Here is a 14,676-nt window from a genome sequence, read left to right on the forward strand (position 1 = left end):
CGTAGAATTGTAGATAAAGAATACTTGGGAATTTTCCTTTTGTAAGGTATAATTATTGATTAGAAATTTCCCGATTATGTTTTTAGACTGTTTGTATTTTCCTTCCAACATGGTTTCTAATGTTTCGAGATCAAATCAATGATATGATCCAAATTAATTTTGAGTTATTGCTAATACTGTTGTGTGTTGGCCATGGCGTAGAAAGAAGAACAATAATCTCGCCGAAACCAGCAGAAGACAAAAATGTTTTGTCTTCTTCTTGTCAACATGTCAACGTTAGCCATTCTCATTGTGAAGTTGTAAACACAACGTTAAAAACAGCGCAATATTTTTATAGGGTACTTCAAATGGGGTAGTTTTAATGGTTGTACCATTTATTTCAAATATAATTATTTAATATTATATTGGTTATTGAAGTTAAAGTTACATATAGGCTACTAGTAATACTCAAGAACTGGAAATTGACAATCAAACTTACAATGTTAATATTAACATATTGTTTTGTAGGGGCTGTTTACTTTTCTTGCTTGCTCAGTGATTAATTACAGAAAATCAATTTTAAATCTAAAATATTACTTCTGTGGTTATCACTAAACATACCTTACAAAACATGGCCAAAGTTGTTCTACAGCAAAATTCAATGAAAAAAGATACAATGCAGTTCTTATCTGGAAAAAATACATGGTGTTACACTGTTGTTACAACTTCTGTAATGTTAATTGTGTACTTCATCCTTTCAATAGGATTGACATTTTACCAAAGATGGTTGTTGCAGGTGAGTTCATTTTTATCTTAACAATTGTGTATTTGAAGGTGCTTTTGTGAAGGCTGGTTGCTGTTTCATAACTGCATCGTTAAGCAATTGAATTCACGATGATAGTTTTGATAAGCAATAATCTGACTGAGCTAAAGTTGTATAATTGTGTAACCTCCTATGAATATTTTTGATAGGTCAGTTGACTACAAAAGTGCATCGAAAATCCTGTATTGAAAGTTTTCATACCGTAAATCCTACTGTAGATCCTATTTGTCTTAATAAATAAATCGCTAATCTTAGCTAATTCTTTTAGGCTACCTTATAACTTATTTATCTACTTTTTTAAGCCTGTGTTTTGTTAACTCATTCACTAAATGTCAAAATTTTACCATCAACGGTTACGTTAAAATCTAGATTCACCGTTTAGCCAAATCATTTACTATAGTATGTCCACTATTAGGGGCCTAAAGCTATTTCCTTAAAATGGTAAAATAACTGTACACTTTCTACAAAGTTTATTAGTCTTGTAGTAAGTTAGGTTGAAACAAAACGTATCCTAGCCTATTTTATCAGACAAGATTATTTTCTAATTAGGGCTATTGCCGTTGGTTATTTTGTAAACTTCTTCTTCTATGAGAAAACTGATAGGGCATATTAACTTAGTATCCACAGCATTTAAGAGTATATGCTTTATTTTTAGCAACAGATAAATCCATAATTATCTTTAAGAGTTATGACAAAACTTGTCCAACTAAAAACAAAACTTGGAGGCTACCAGCACCCCAAAAATAATCTGGCATATGTAATAGAAATAAACTTAATCAACTCTATAGACACTTAATAATTTTTAACGAACTCACTATATCTTATTATATTTTCCAGAAATACCACTTCCCCTTGTCCGTAGTTGTGTGTCACCTCATTATCAAGTTCTGCTGTGCAAGTATATTTCGACAAATATGGCAGTGTGTGTACGAACGGAGGAGGGTGTCTGTAGATATAAAAAACCATGTGTTCAAAATTGCGCCTATAGGATTTGCGAGTGGTCTCGACATTGGATTTTCCAACTGGGGCATAGAACACATTACCGTCTCTTTGTAAGTAACTTAGGAAATTCTGTTTCCTTGCTTTGATTTGTAGCCTATACCGGTAGGCCCTGTATATTACTTTTTGTAAGCATTTATGGCATTGATAATACTTGTGATTGTACTTAGGCCTAGGTATTCAATGTTGGCTAGCAAATCTTGAAATCTTGGTTTTATGTTAAGGAATGAATGTGTGAGATTCTGGCAGAAGTCTTTTTCCCTTTTTTTTAAAGAGGTTGGAGTCCTCTTTTAACCTCGCATTTTCCCGTCCGTTTATACTAACCGCCTGAGCATGGATCGTATACAGCAAAGCAAGGAGTGAGCCGGTACAGTACAAAGGTGACCTGTACTGATAAAATGTTTTCGGCAGTGACCAGAATCCAAACCCACGACATTGCTGCCCTGGGCCCGAAGTCCGCGACGCTACCAACTGAGCCACCGACTCACTAAGTCAGCATATGCAATTGAATTACTAGCTGTCGTTACTAGCTCATATGTTGGCGTTCAAAGTATTACAATTTTACTTTTTTTTAATTCAATCCTTGAAACCTATTGGTGTGTTAATTTACAGTAAAGTGAATCTTTTTGTTAAACAAATTAATTAACAAGCCTACTTTAAAAAAGGGTTGTAAGAAGTTAAATATCATTTCATTATATTTAGTTATGTTTTGTTCCAGATATGTTATGACAAAGTCAACAACAATCATCTTCATTTTAGGATTTGCATTGCTATTCAGTCTCGAGAAAAAGGTAAATATGTTTTGCATATATTTCAACTAGCCTATAATAACTATTTTACTTGTATTATCCTTTTGTGATCAATAGGCAAATCAATGAACATGCGGGGTACAAAAATATAAAATGTCATATTCTTAACGCTTAAAGATAGTTTTTCGAGATGTAAAGATTGGTAACCCTTCACGCTGTGTTAGTGGTTTCCATAAATAACTATGAACTATGAAATTACTAATCTGAATCATATGTTACAGTCTTGGCACATTGTGGTCATTGTGGCGATGATCTCCGGAGGTCTTGGGATGTTTACATATAAAGCCACCCAGTTTGATCTCTTTGGATTCCTTCTAGTCTTATTTGCTTCATTCTCCAGGTTTGTGAAGTGGAATTTCACTCTAGTCAATTGTTAGTTGAATAATGCTAATGTGCAAATTATTAATTTTTATAAATTTATAAATTGTTACATCCTATGTAGGCCTATGAAAGTATGATTTTAGTTAGGTACCTTTTTGTTAAAAATAACATTTTTGGGGTCAGTCACACAAAGATTAACCACCAATACCAATACTTCTAGTCTAGTAAGTACAGGTCCGCCCTGAGTCGCATCTAGACCTAGATGTGAATGAAGCGGGTACTCAAATGAAACACACTTTTCACGTTTGAGGAAAACCGTAATTGGCATTCGGGAGCCGGTGAGGTAGGATAATAACTGGAGGGACATAGTGTGTCGGGTGATCTTGGTTGCAGTGGGAACGGAAGGTGGTGTGATGGAACAACCAGTAAGGTTAGTTTATTCAATCAGGCTGTTTGACGTGACATGGTATTTATCTAATGGTGCATGGATCAAGCTAGCATATTTAATACACGTAGGCCTAACCCAGGAGAATTACAAATAGAGAAATATAAAATGGATATAAGTTAATTCAGTACACCCATGACATATGTGGTAGGTATAACTTATGCAGTCTATAAGCATTTAAGCAGAGTGATGCCAAACACACGTAAAGTAGGTAAGGGTTATTTATAGACAACCGCTGGCAAATCAATTACTTAACCACTTTAATCGGAATAAGGCTTCTAACTTGTGTTAAATTTATTGAAATGATAAATTAAATTAATTATGACATTAATATTTAAAGGTACTAAGCTAATATACATTTTTTACTAAATTATAACTGTTTGCAAAACTAAAATGTTTGGAAACTGCATTGGTGAAAATGTTTGTAAATTGAAACTACTTATAGCAAGGACTATCTACATACAAATAGATCTAAATTTATTTGAAAAGCTTGAAGATTTGCTGCGCTGTACAGTTCGGCTAAGGTTTCTGTCCGCACGGCTAAAACTGGTAGGCTCTATGTGAGGGGGTTGGCAGAGGTACTTTAGTGAAAACATGTGTGTCTTGCTACTCTGCGTGACTCACTCACTCCTACCCCGGCACTGCCAATAACTGACACCCGTATGTTTTAGTTTGTCTAGTAGCGACCTGTCCGCACGCACAGAATCTTGGGCTGAACGGTAACACCTTACCTTGGCCTATACCTTACCTATATATTTCCCTTCTCTTTTAGCGAATTTCCCATATAAGCAATAAGCTATTACCGTAGGTCTCATGGCCCCGGGACCGATTTACTTTTTCATTTTGATGTCCCTAGAAGCCAAAAACACCATCCGTTCAAATTCATATATATATATTTATATATTTATATATATATATATATATATACATGTGTCCGTTAGCACGATAACTCGAGCAAAAATGATCCGATTTCGATGAAATTTGGTACAAACGTGTAAACCTATGTTTATTCAAACGAGTTCGCGAACCAGCATGATCGGACCATGGGAACGGGGTTTTATGGGGTAAAAATAGGTTTTCTCATTTTTGACCCTCAAAACATAAAATTTCCCAAATTTCCTCTAAACCATTTTGAAGAGCTTAAAAAACAAATAATTCAGTATATTGAAGTGTTTTTGTATGGTTATTGATTACGGAGAAAATTGTAAATTAAAAATTCCCATGTTATTCTTATGTAGAATAAGTAAACTGTTGTAGTTTGCTTGTTTATGCATATATTTGGATACACACTTGGCCAATCTATTTATTTTATACTAAGCTATTAATATTTTACTAAAAAAAAACATTTTATTACCCTGTAGGCAGCAAACCTAGGTACTCGTTAAACCTAATGTCATTTGAATAGATTTAATTGAAAATCAAATCAGGCAAATGGAAATTCGCTTAGTCTGCAGGTTTGCTGTGGCGGGGGTATTTTTTATTACTAACAGAGCTGTTTCTTATATCTGTGCTAACTCAATATCTTCTCTGATCACGTCTTGTATTTACAGTGGTTTACGTTGGACTTTGACGCAGTTTGTGATGCAGAAGGCGGAGTTGGGGCTTCGCCACCCGATGGACATGTTGTATCACGTCCAGCCGTGGATGATGATATCAGTCCTGCCACTAGCTCTAGTCGTTGAAGGTACATTAGCTCTGTAAGCCCAATATGATTGTATGGCACCTCAAAATAACTAGGTATATTTTGAGCAAAAATTACCTTTGCTGATGCGGTCTCTAACCCAATGGATTTATGGGATCTGATACAGTCCACTTTATATCGGCTTGACTACTTTTTTACCACAATAGGCTTTTTTACCTTATTACCTCCTTATAAATTTGTAAACGAATTGTAGTCTGCTACTGCTGTCGGAACCGTGTGGTATGATAGCATCTTTGGAATACCATTACCAACTGGCGATCGTTGACCAGATGTCTGGATTGATCTTGTCAAATAAAATTTACTTTTAAGAATTGTTTATAGCATCAATCATCTTGGTTCATTATGTATTATATTATTGTTTTCTGCTGTGTTAAATGTAATGATTTATTATGTTTATTTCACTTTTGCAAGCTTTGACAACATGCTTGCAACGTAACTAGTCAGCGCTGTTTTGCTGAAAATATTTGATCAACAGAGGGAAGTAAGGAAGCTTATTTTGTGATGGGATCCCAGCTGTTACTCCTCTTAGCTGCTGTTACCCTCCTTTCATTTTTTTTCATGGGCACCCAAATAAAGATTCCATGACATAAATTTGTTTTACTGTAATCCTTTAGCAATTTGTTGATTTTTCTCATGTATAACAAATTGGAGGAATGTCTTATGTACTCTAATTGAGTCGAACTTCAGAGAAAAGTTGTATATTCTTGATACAAACAGAAATATTGTTGTGTTTAGAGCTTCTTACCAATATAAAAGATATTCCTGTATAGCCTACTAAAATAGGTAAATTTTCCTGTGTACTACACAGTAACAATTTGAATAAAATTCAAAATATGTTTTGTTAATAGTACAGTAGTACTCTTTAATCCTAACTAATTGGGACCGGGGGTGGTTCGGACTTTTGAATAGTTCGGGTTACAGAACATATTGTTGTTTTTACATAACAGTAGCTAGGGAAAAGTGAAAAATGCTTTATAAAGTAAAATACAGTGTTTATTTAATACAGTAGTAAACATAGGGAAAAACAGTACTGTACATTACAATTGAAATAATTATGGTGCGTATATCAATAAATACAGTATACAATAAAGAACTACTGTACTGTGTATAGAGTACAGCAATGAGGCGTTGGGATTAGTAGACGTTCGGATTAAAGAGGTTCTACTGTATGTGCTATAAAGCTGATGGCGAAGTTTCTTGATTACCAAAATGTTTGCTCTAGGAGGAGATTTGATAGCAGACTTTGAGAAGAGGAGCTGGCCAGCTTTATCTCACTCACTGTCACTTGTTGTCGGAGGAGCGTTTATTGCGCTCGCTATGGAGCTCAGCGAGTACTTAGTTGTATCTCAGACTTCCAGCCTGACACTCTCCATCGCTGGCATATTCAAGGTACTCCAAGACATGTTTGATATCAGGTGATACCAAGTCAAAATCGGCATTTTTCCACTATCGTGGAAACAGATAGGAATTATGGCACTTGCCGAGGTCATAATTGAGCACGGGGGGCAGCCGAGGTTGGTGCATGGCTAACAGACTTAGGGATTTTAAAAACTTAGTCACTTTATTATACCCTTAGGTATAATTTTCTGTCATATGTATAGGCATAAATTAGTTAGTATATTTCACAACTAGTCCTGAAAGTGACCCATTTGGGGCAAGATAGTGGTTTACAAGCGAGACAAAGCCAAACACAGAAAATAATAATCGAGCTTCAAAAGGGTCTTTTGTAACGAGTAATGTACGTTACATTACATCAGAAAAATAATCACACAAAGGTTCTGGTGTGAATAATTAAATAGTATTTTAACGTCTAATTGTCTTAAGTTTTCATAGCATTTTTGAACAACATTTTTTACAACTTTGAGGTTCCACCTTATTCTTGGTCTTTCAAATAGTCTTCTTCTTTTGAGTTTCTCAGGTAGACACTCATTTGATTATTGCATTTTCTATGCCCTACATTGTTGGCAGGCTGACGGTATGCGTGTGGTAAGCAATGGGCCAGGGAGATATTGTCGCCCCCCTTCTTCCTTGTGAGGACATATTTTTCCTTCCGCCCCCAACAAACCTAAACCTCTTGCGCCCCGGGGTCCAGGCCCCCATTTACGAAAGCCAGCCTGGGCAGACTGACAAACTGCACCATTGTTGGTAACTTTGCACCATTGTATTTCATAAAATTTTGTTTTTCAAACCTTCATCTCTAGTTAGTGACCCAGAATTCATAGTAACATTTTCAATTACTTAGCACAAATTTTTTTCATCACAGGAGGTGTGCACGCTGATCTTAGCAGTTGAATGGAACGGAGATCAGCTGACGCTTATAAACTGTGTCGGACTGTTGTTCTGTCTCGGAGGGATCATATGCCATGTGGTCAACAAAGCTATTTCATCAGCTGCTCAACACAAGCCTACCACCCTGCACAAACCTCTGCTCGACCAGGTATACCAACATCGCAGATAACTAGCAACTTTCTTGATTGTACAAATGCTAATGTTTTTTTTTGCACCCTATGGAAAATATTTATTATTCTTTAGTTTATAATCTAGTTATATTTGATTCAGTACTAATTTATTAAACATTCTGAAATGGTTGAATGATCCTAATCATTATTAACTTCACTAACAATATCTTGCTACTGAAGTTATTGTATTATTAATTGCATAATACATTGGAGTAGGTTGGACACAATAATGTTACATTTTGCTGTAATAACCTTAACTAGGAAAAGTAACAGGTGAAGATAATATTAAACTACCGGTTCCTAAGAAATAAAATTGTGGAACCAAATAGAAAAATCTTAAACCAAAAAGAAAACTCACACTTATATTGAGAAAAAGATTTCTTTGTAAAAAATTAATGTTGTTACTTTAAAGTAGTTTGCTTTTTAATCTTCCAAATAGGTACAAATTATAATGGGTATTTTATAAAAAAAAATCAAACTGAAGCAATATTTGTCTTGATTTGTATTATCAGACATAAATATAATTTTGTCTATCCAGGTAAAGAAATATAAGCTGTAAGCAAAGAAATTAATTATAAGTAAACATTAGTATTTATTTGTGCACATACATTAATTGGTGTGGATTAATTTGGTTGAAATTATAAAACACGTTGTAGCATGAAATTGTATAGTGTCAGCATGAAATTGAAATTTTTGGCACAGCTGTAGTTTGTTTTCTCCACTACATTTGTATTGCACTTATTTATTTTTTTAGGTAATTATATGTATAGTTTCGCAGGTGTGGTTTTATCAGTTTTTTATTTGATTATTGTTTTGCTTATGCAATGTATTTATAGTGTTCACAAGAAATAGTATACATGAAATGTCTTGACTTTTAGACAGCTCCACAGCAAAAACTACCTCAGCCAAAAAAATACCAGTCACACAACGTTTATATTACCCTATCTGTAATAATTTAAACTATACATACTGTATGCACTTTCTGAACCTTGAGATATTTTTGAATAGTGCTGAATATATAAGTTATACTATCTAGTCTAATATTTATTAGTTAATACAACAAAACAAGTTTTTCTCAAAGCACAACTGCACCAGTAAACTACATGAAATATTATATTTTATGATTACCAATAGTTTATTTCTGTTTGTGGATTTTTTTGACAAATTGTTGATATGGGAAGGTGTTCTAAAATCTACACGGTTCCTAGTAAACTGATGATTTGGTGTATCCTTCTTGATCTGTAAATATTATTAGGTTAAGGGTCTTGTCACCCTGTAATTTATCGCTAGTTAATTTAAAAACCCAAACATCTTATTATTTAACTAGTTAAGAGATAACACTTTTACTTTTTTTTACACTTTTTTTTTTTTTTTTGTAACACTTTTAATGTCGACTATTAAGTACAGAAATACTGAAAACTTTCCTCCAAGAAATCTCAACAGACCTAAGATTTATTATGTTTTAGAATTAATAGGTTGAATCTAAAATATTTTTGTTGCACCAGTAGTTTTGTAGATATACTTTTATTTAGTGTAAGATTTCTAAGAAATAATTAATTACTAGTAATTATACAGTAGACTCTCAAAAATGGATACCAATCTAGAAGACGGGACAGACTCTGAATCCAAACAAATTCTAGATATGTTGGTATCGGTCAAAGTACTCAGTGTCGATCATAAATCGGCTGCACATCGATCATAAATCATAAGAGCGGCTCATAGAAGACTACTGGAATCGAATAGCTTAATAATCTGATTTAGTTTTGTAGTGATATCCTAAAATACTAGATTGTCCAACGTTTTAAATATTGCAAAACCATGCCTCTTATTCACTTAGGAGTCAATTTCTCCTATATCGTGAATCATATGATTTACATGAGTAAGAACAGTAAAAAAAACTTTCAGACAATTTGAGACACAAAACATGCAAAAAGTTTTTATTCCGGTTATTTTATCTCATCTCTGGTATTTCTGGAATCCGGAACTTTGAGGTCCAGAACTATGAGAGTCTGCTGTATAATACTTATTTGCTTGAAGATGATTATTTTTGTTTTTGGTTTGCTTAAGCTTACTGTACAACTACTGTGGCATGATTGTTCGGTTTTGAAGTTGACAGTTGAGTTGTAAAGCCTTTGTTTTAAAATGTTATAGAATGCCTAGCTTTATAATGCCTAATTTGGAGTAGTTTTGTGTATTTTGTCTTGATTGCTTTTTTATAGATACTAATTCAATTCAGGTATTTAACCAGTACACAATGAGTAAAACAGTTTGTTAACTATCTTACAGTAATGCATGTAGATTATTGTTACCTCATAATTATTTACTTATAATTAATATGCTTCTTTAACAAAGCCAAACTCACAATAAACTAACTGAATAACATTAACATGAGCAACATTAGTTTAACTTAACTTACAATGGCTTTGAAGTTTTTGTCTATCCAGCAAAAATGTTGTGAACTCATAACATTAACTAGTAGTGAAGACAGCTATACAAGCTTTTGAGACACACTGCACCAGGTTGTTCAGTAGCATTCAAGTTCTGCCTGGTTCAAAAGAAATGTCAAGGTTGATTTAGTCCAAAATAACTTGTTAATCGATTCCTGCAGCATTGACAACTCAAAAACGACACATTTTAACCAAGGAGCTCATATCTAAAACCAAAATCAACCAAAATGAAATAAGCTTTTGGTTTTCATAGCATTATTGAATGTAAAATAAGTAATTAATTTTAAGTCTTTTATTAGCTAGATGTATTCATATTTTTGGACGCAAATACACCAGTTATTACTTTTTGGACTTGACAGCAAGCAATATAACATTGAGCATTGTACATAAGTGTATTGACTAGGATGTGTTTGTCAGGCTGCACAGTTTCTCGCAGAAGACACAAGCTCCGAGGACGAGAGCCGCCAAGAAGACTCCTCGACGGAAGTGCTGTTTAGTGTTCTCAACAGTCGAAACAGATAATGAGTGTGAGGTAGTCAAATCATTCCAAAACAAAATGTGTTCCTCTTGTGTGCAAAAGCTTGGTTGTGATTTTGTTTGTCTTGTTTTTACTTATTTAACAATTAATTTTGCTTTAAGTTTATGGTACGTTCTCTTTTGCAATATCAATTTTCAATAGACATAAAAGAAGGTGACCATTCAAACTGATGTAAATTACAACAATATTATGGTCCATGGGGTAAAACCGTTTCATATTACCAGTAATTTGAACCGACGTTTTGGCTTCATTGCAGTTGGCCATTTTCAAAGTCGTAATGACAAACTACTACCAAGTAGTAGTTGAAACGTCAGCTATTTAAAGTTACCAATATGACTCGGATCTACCCCGAAGACCGTGATATTTTTTTTTATGGTACCAGTGGAAGCCTTAAGATTCTACTACTTAAAGAGCGGGTTAAAAATATTCTTAGTAGTTTTACTCTGGCTCAGGGATGGGAGATTGAAAGACGAAAAGAGTTTGGTTCTTCAAAGCTACTGTAAAAAACATTAACAACAACCAACTGTTAATGATCTGAATTAGGTCGTTCATTTTTCTATTTTATACAAATATCTTTAGTAGGCCTATTTCAATCAGCTAGAAAACGTTGAGATTTAAATTTTTTTAGAAACCAATCAATACCTTAAAAAAACATACTTAAATGGTGTGAAAGCCAAAATATAAACATAAAACAAAATAAAAAAATATGACTTCGACATTCCTCGGTACTTAAGTTATCTCTATGTGAAATTAAATCTAATTTGCTCATGTAGATTTTGTGAGATGGAAAGACAGACCTCTCATTTTATTACTGACACATAAACCTGCCCATGTTTTGGGGATTACATTAGATTGTGAAACAGAAACGTATTGTTTAAGGAGAAAAGATATTGATACTGCTAGGTGAAGAAAAAACAGCCAACTACGTAGAACATTGTGTGAATTGACCAACTGTAGTCATTTCTAAATTTTTTGTGTTGCCAGTTGTAGTCTTTTGTTGAAATGATTCAATGATTGTCTTATGTTCTTTCATACCCTTGAACGATCCTTAACACGTTCGCTACTGAGCGTCGCATATATGCGACGCCGCGGTCATTGCCACAGACCGAGATATACATTTCAATCTTACACATAGACCGGCTGTCACTTGGATAACAGTACACACAGACCACGGGCGAAAACCTGTAAAACAGTGATAATTTACATTGTAATACGCTACAATAGTGTTTGTAAATAAATTGTTCTTGTTTTTTTGTATTTTTTATAACCTTTTGTAATGTCGCATATTTGCGACGCCCGGTCTACAGTGAAAACAATAGTGAAAATTATCATAGTTTTCTTGAAATAGACTAAACGTCGCATATATGCGACGGCTCATTTTTTGTGTTTTAAGGTGAAAGTAAGTAAAAAAATAAACAGATTATTCAAGAACAGTTTATAACTGAACAAATATAAAAGCTACATAGGATAATGCAGCATACATACATACAGTGATGCATAAAAGTAAAGACCAGTTTTTCCTACTATCATATGACGTCACCAATCATCATACCCACAGACCAAGCGACGCAGTTGTGCGTCAGACATCTCTGTAGACCACTGCAGGGAATTCAGTGCCTTCAAATAGACCACTACAAAGATATAAGCATTTTAATAACATTAGAACCCCGACGCAAATATGCGTCGGCAGTCTATTTTAATGTGACTAGCCGTCGCATATATGCGACGGCAGTCTATGGGTAGAAACCGGCCGTCGCATATGTGCGTCGCTGGTCCATGTGAATGGAAAATTTCGTACTATTGCAGTAGCGAACGTGTTAAGATTTATTTACAATAAAAGGGTAAAATAAAGGTTAACCGGGCATTGCTGAAACGGCCGGAAAACTAAAGTGATAAATGCACAAAACTTAAATTTTGACAAAATTATACAACAGTTTGGCAAGCACACCAGTTAGCAGTTTGACCTACCATACTTAAACATGTTACTTCTCCTTTATTTTAAATATTAAAATAAAGCACCCCCCGGCGCTTAAAATAAAGTACGGCGGTGCCTGTGTGAAGATTGTCCAACCAAAAATTACTTATTTATATAACATTTACCTCTAAATGAATGTAGGTATTGTAAATAGAAATGTTTTATACATTTGAAATAGTACTGTAGTTAGAAAATGAAATCCTAATCCTTAACATTCCTCGAATTTATTTATGGAAGTAGTATTTATTAATTTATTTTATGTGCATTTTAAAATCCAATTGTACTGTGTTTTATACTTGTTTTAAATATTTTATTTTCAATCTTCGAATTTTAATGTATTATTATTATTGTTATAATTATTTTATGATGTGAATTTTATAATTTTTGCTGTGATATGTATTTAAAATAAATATAGAAAGTGTAGATATTTTTTGCATTGGAACTTATTTCCTCCTTTACGTTTTTCCTCCCAGCAAATGCATAAACAACTTCAAAATAGTTATTTCTTGAATGTTGACTATAGGAAAAAAAGTCGTGAAGGTTTTGCTTAATTCTGACATTTTAATTTTTTGACAAGAAGAAGTTGTGAATCTCTTGTCAGTAAGGTATGGTGTCAAAAACATGAAGAGTTCATATGACAGAGCTTGGTTGAAGGGGTCCACCTAAAAAAAAACTGTGGAAGTTGATGGGATGGAATGGGTGGGTCTGTAAGCTGCACCTCACATTAGGAAATTTGCACATTTTGCTTATCCTTACTGTGTGTAGATTTGGGCCCGCCAAAAACCTGTAAAATAGGTGTATAGGCCTGTGTACCTTCATATTCATAAGATGGGGGAAAATTATTACAGATTTCCCCTATAAATAAACTTTTTAACCGGCCAAAGAAAAATAATAGCTTGCAAATTATGGTGTAGCATTATATGTCATAATACTGGGTGTACATAAAAGAAGTGTAAACAACTTTGTACATCAATTTAACACATGGTCTACTTGTCGACATCGCTGTGGTTGGTATCTCTGGGTTGGAAAACACTTCAAGTTTTTCCCACATTGCTGACTTGTTAACAATGCCAAGAATGTGGTAAAATTGTTATTTATAGATTTGATTAAAAATGGTCGATATGGAGGTGGTAGGTTGTGACCGATATGCACTTTTTACTGTGGCAAGGTTGTCTGGGCAGCTCTGGTTAGGGGGGGGGGGGGGGGGGCTATTCAACTGTCCGTTTGTATTTTACTTTGAATAGTACCACAGAAAATAGACCATCATGGTGGTCTATTGTATGTGGTAGTATAAGAGTATGTCTAATTCTTGGTTTATGCTCTCTGCCCAAACACGGTAACAAATATTGATGCCAATGGGATGGGGGCGCACTGGTGCGTATTTCATTCAACCCAAATATGAGTGGAATGAAGACCAATGTAGGGAGTATGAAGTGAGATACCTTTAGTTACGGGACTGACTAAGACCAGTTATTTAATTTTCCAAGGCCATTTATTAAGAGCCAACGATCAAGAACAGCTGGGTGCTAGGTCTAGTTTAAACCATAAGAAATACTTCTAACTTTTCTCAGGATCAAACTGGTGTCCTTTTGATTACCAGGCACGTACTATAACCACTTAGAGCTTTATGATGCGTGGCCACTCGAGTGGCACGCTACCGCGACTGCTTAGTCCCTTGGGGTGGCCACAGGTGTGGCTAGGAGTAGCAACAAGTGTGGCGAGGTCGCGCATCCGACCGAATTTTAAACAGACTTGTACACTATGTTGTAGTTTATCAGTGTGAATGATATAGTCGTCAAGTGAAGAAGATGGACTATTTCTTCAACTTTTACCTAAGCATCGTAAACGTAGGCGAAACAATTATGTATTGGAATCCATATCGGTTACTAAAAGAAAGATCATCAAAGTAGTATTTTTCACACTTTATAATTATCTACGTAAACAAAACAGACTGTGACTTATCGGTATTCCACAAGAATGTGAATTTTTTTATTTCAGGTAAGGCGGAGAAGGATAGCACTTACCGGTACCTTAAATTAAATATAATAATTTTGACATCAATATAACCACAATTATGTAATATAATATAATAAATATGATCAAACTTTGACACATAAATCGTGACTTTGACGAGGAAGCGAGTGGGGGTTGCGCTGTGGCCCCGACTGTGGCTGCATTA

General features: G+C 34.4%; 1 protein-coding gene across 1 annotated transcript; it reads left to right on the plus strand.

Moving 5' to 3' along the window:
- Positions 1 to 277: 277 nt before the first annotated feature.
- LOC128995054 (solute carrier family 35 member C2) lies at positions 278 to 12,927 on the plus strand. Its single transcript, XM_054419930.1, has 8 exons — positions 278 to 775; positions 1,640 to 1,854; positions 2,520 to 2,592; positions 2,832 to 2,950; positions 4,927 to 5,060; positions 6,301 to 6,467; positions 7,342 to 7,515; positions 10,402 to 12,927. Exons 1-8 carry the CDS (start codon positions 611 to 613, stop codon positions 10,504 to 10,506), a joined length of 1,152 nt encoding a protein of 383 aa, XP_054275905.1. The 5' UTR covers positions 278 to 610; the 3' UTR covers positions 10,507 to 12,927.
- The last annotated feature ends 1,749 nt before the right edge of the window (positions 12,928 to 14,676 follow it).

Source organism: Macrosteles quadrilineatus, unplaced genomic scaffold, assembly GCF_028750875.1.
Source record: "Macrosteles quadrilineatus isolate MER2022 unplaced genomic scaffold, UCM_ALF_1.0 Scaffold_5__1_contigs__length_97177068, whole genome shotgun sequence".
Taxonomy (NCBI): Eukaryota; Metazoa; Arthropoda; class Insecta; order Hemiptera; family Cicadellidae; genus Macrosteles; species Macrosteles quadrilineatus.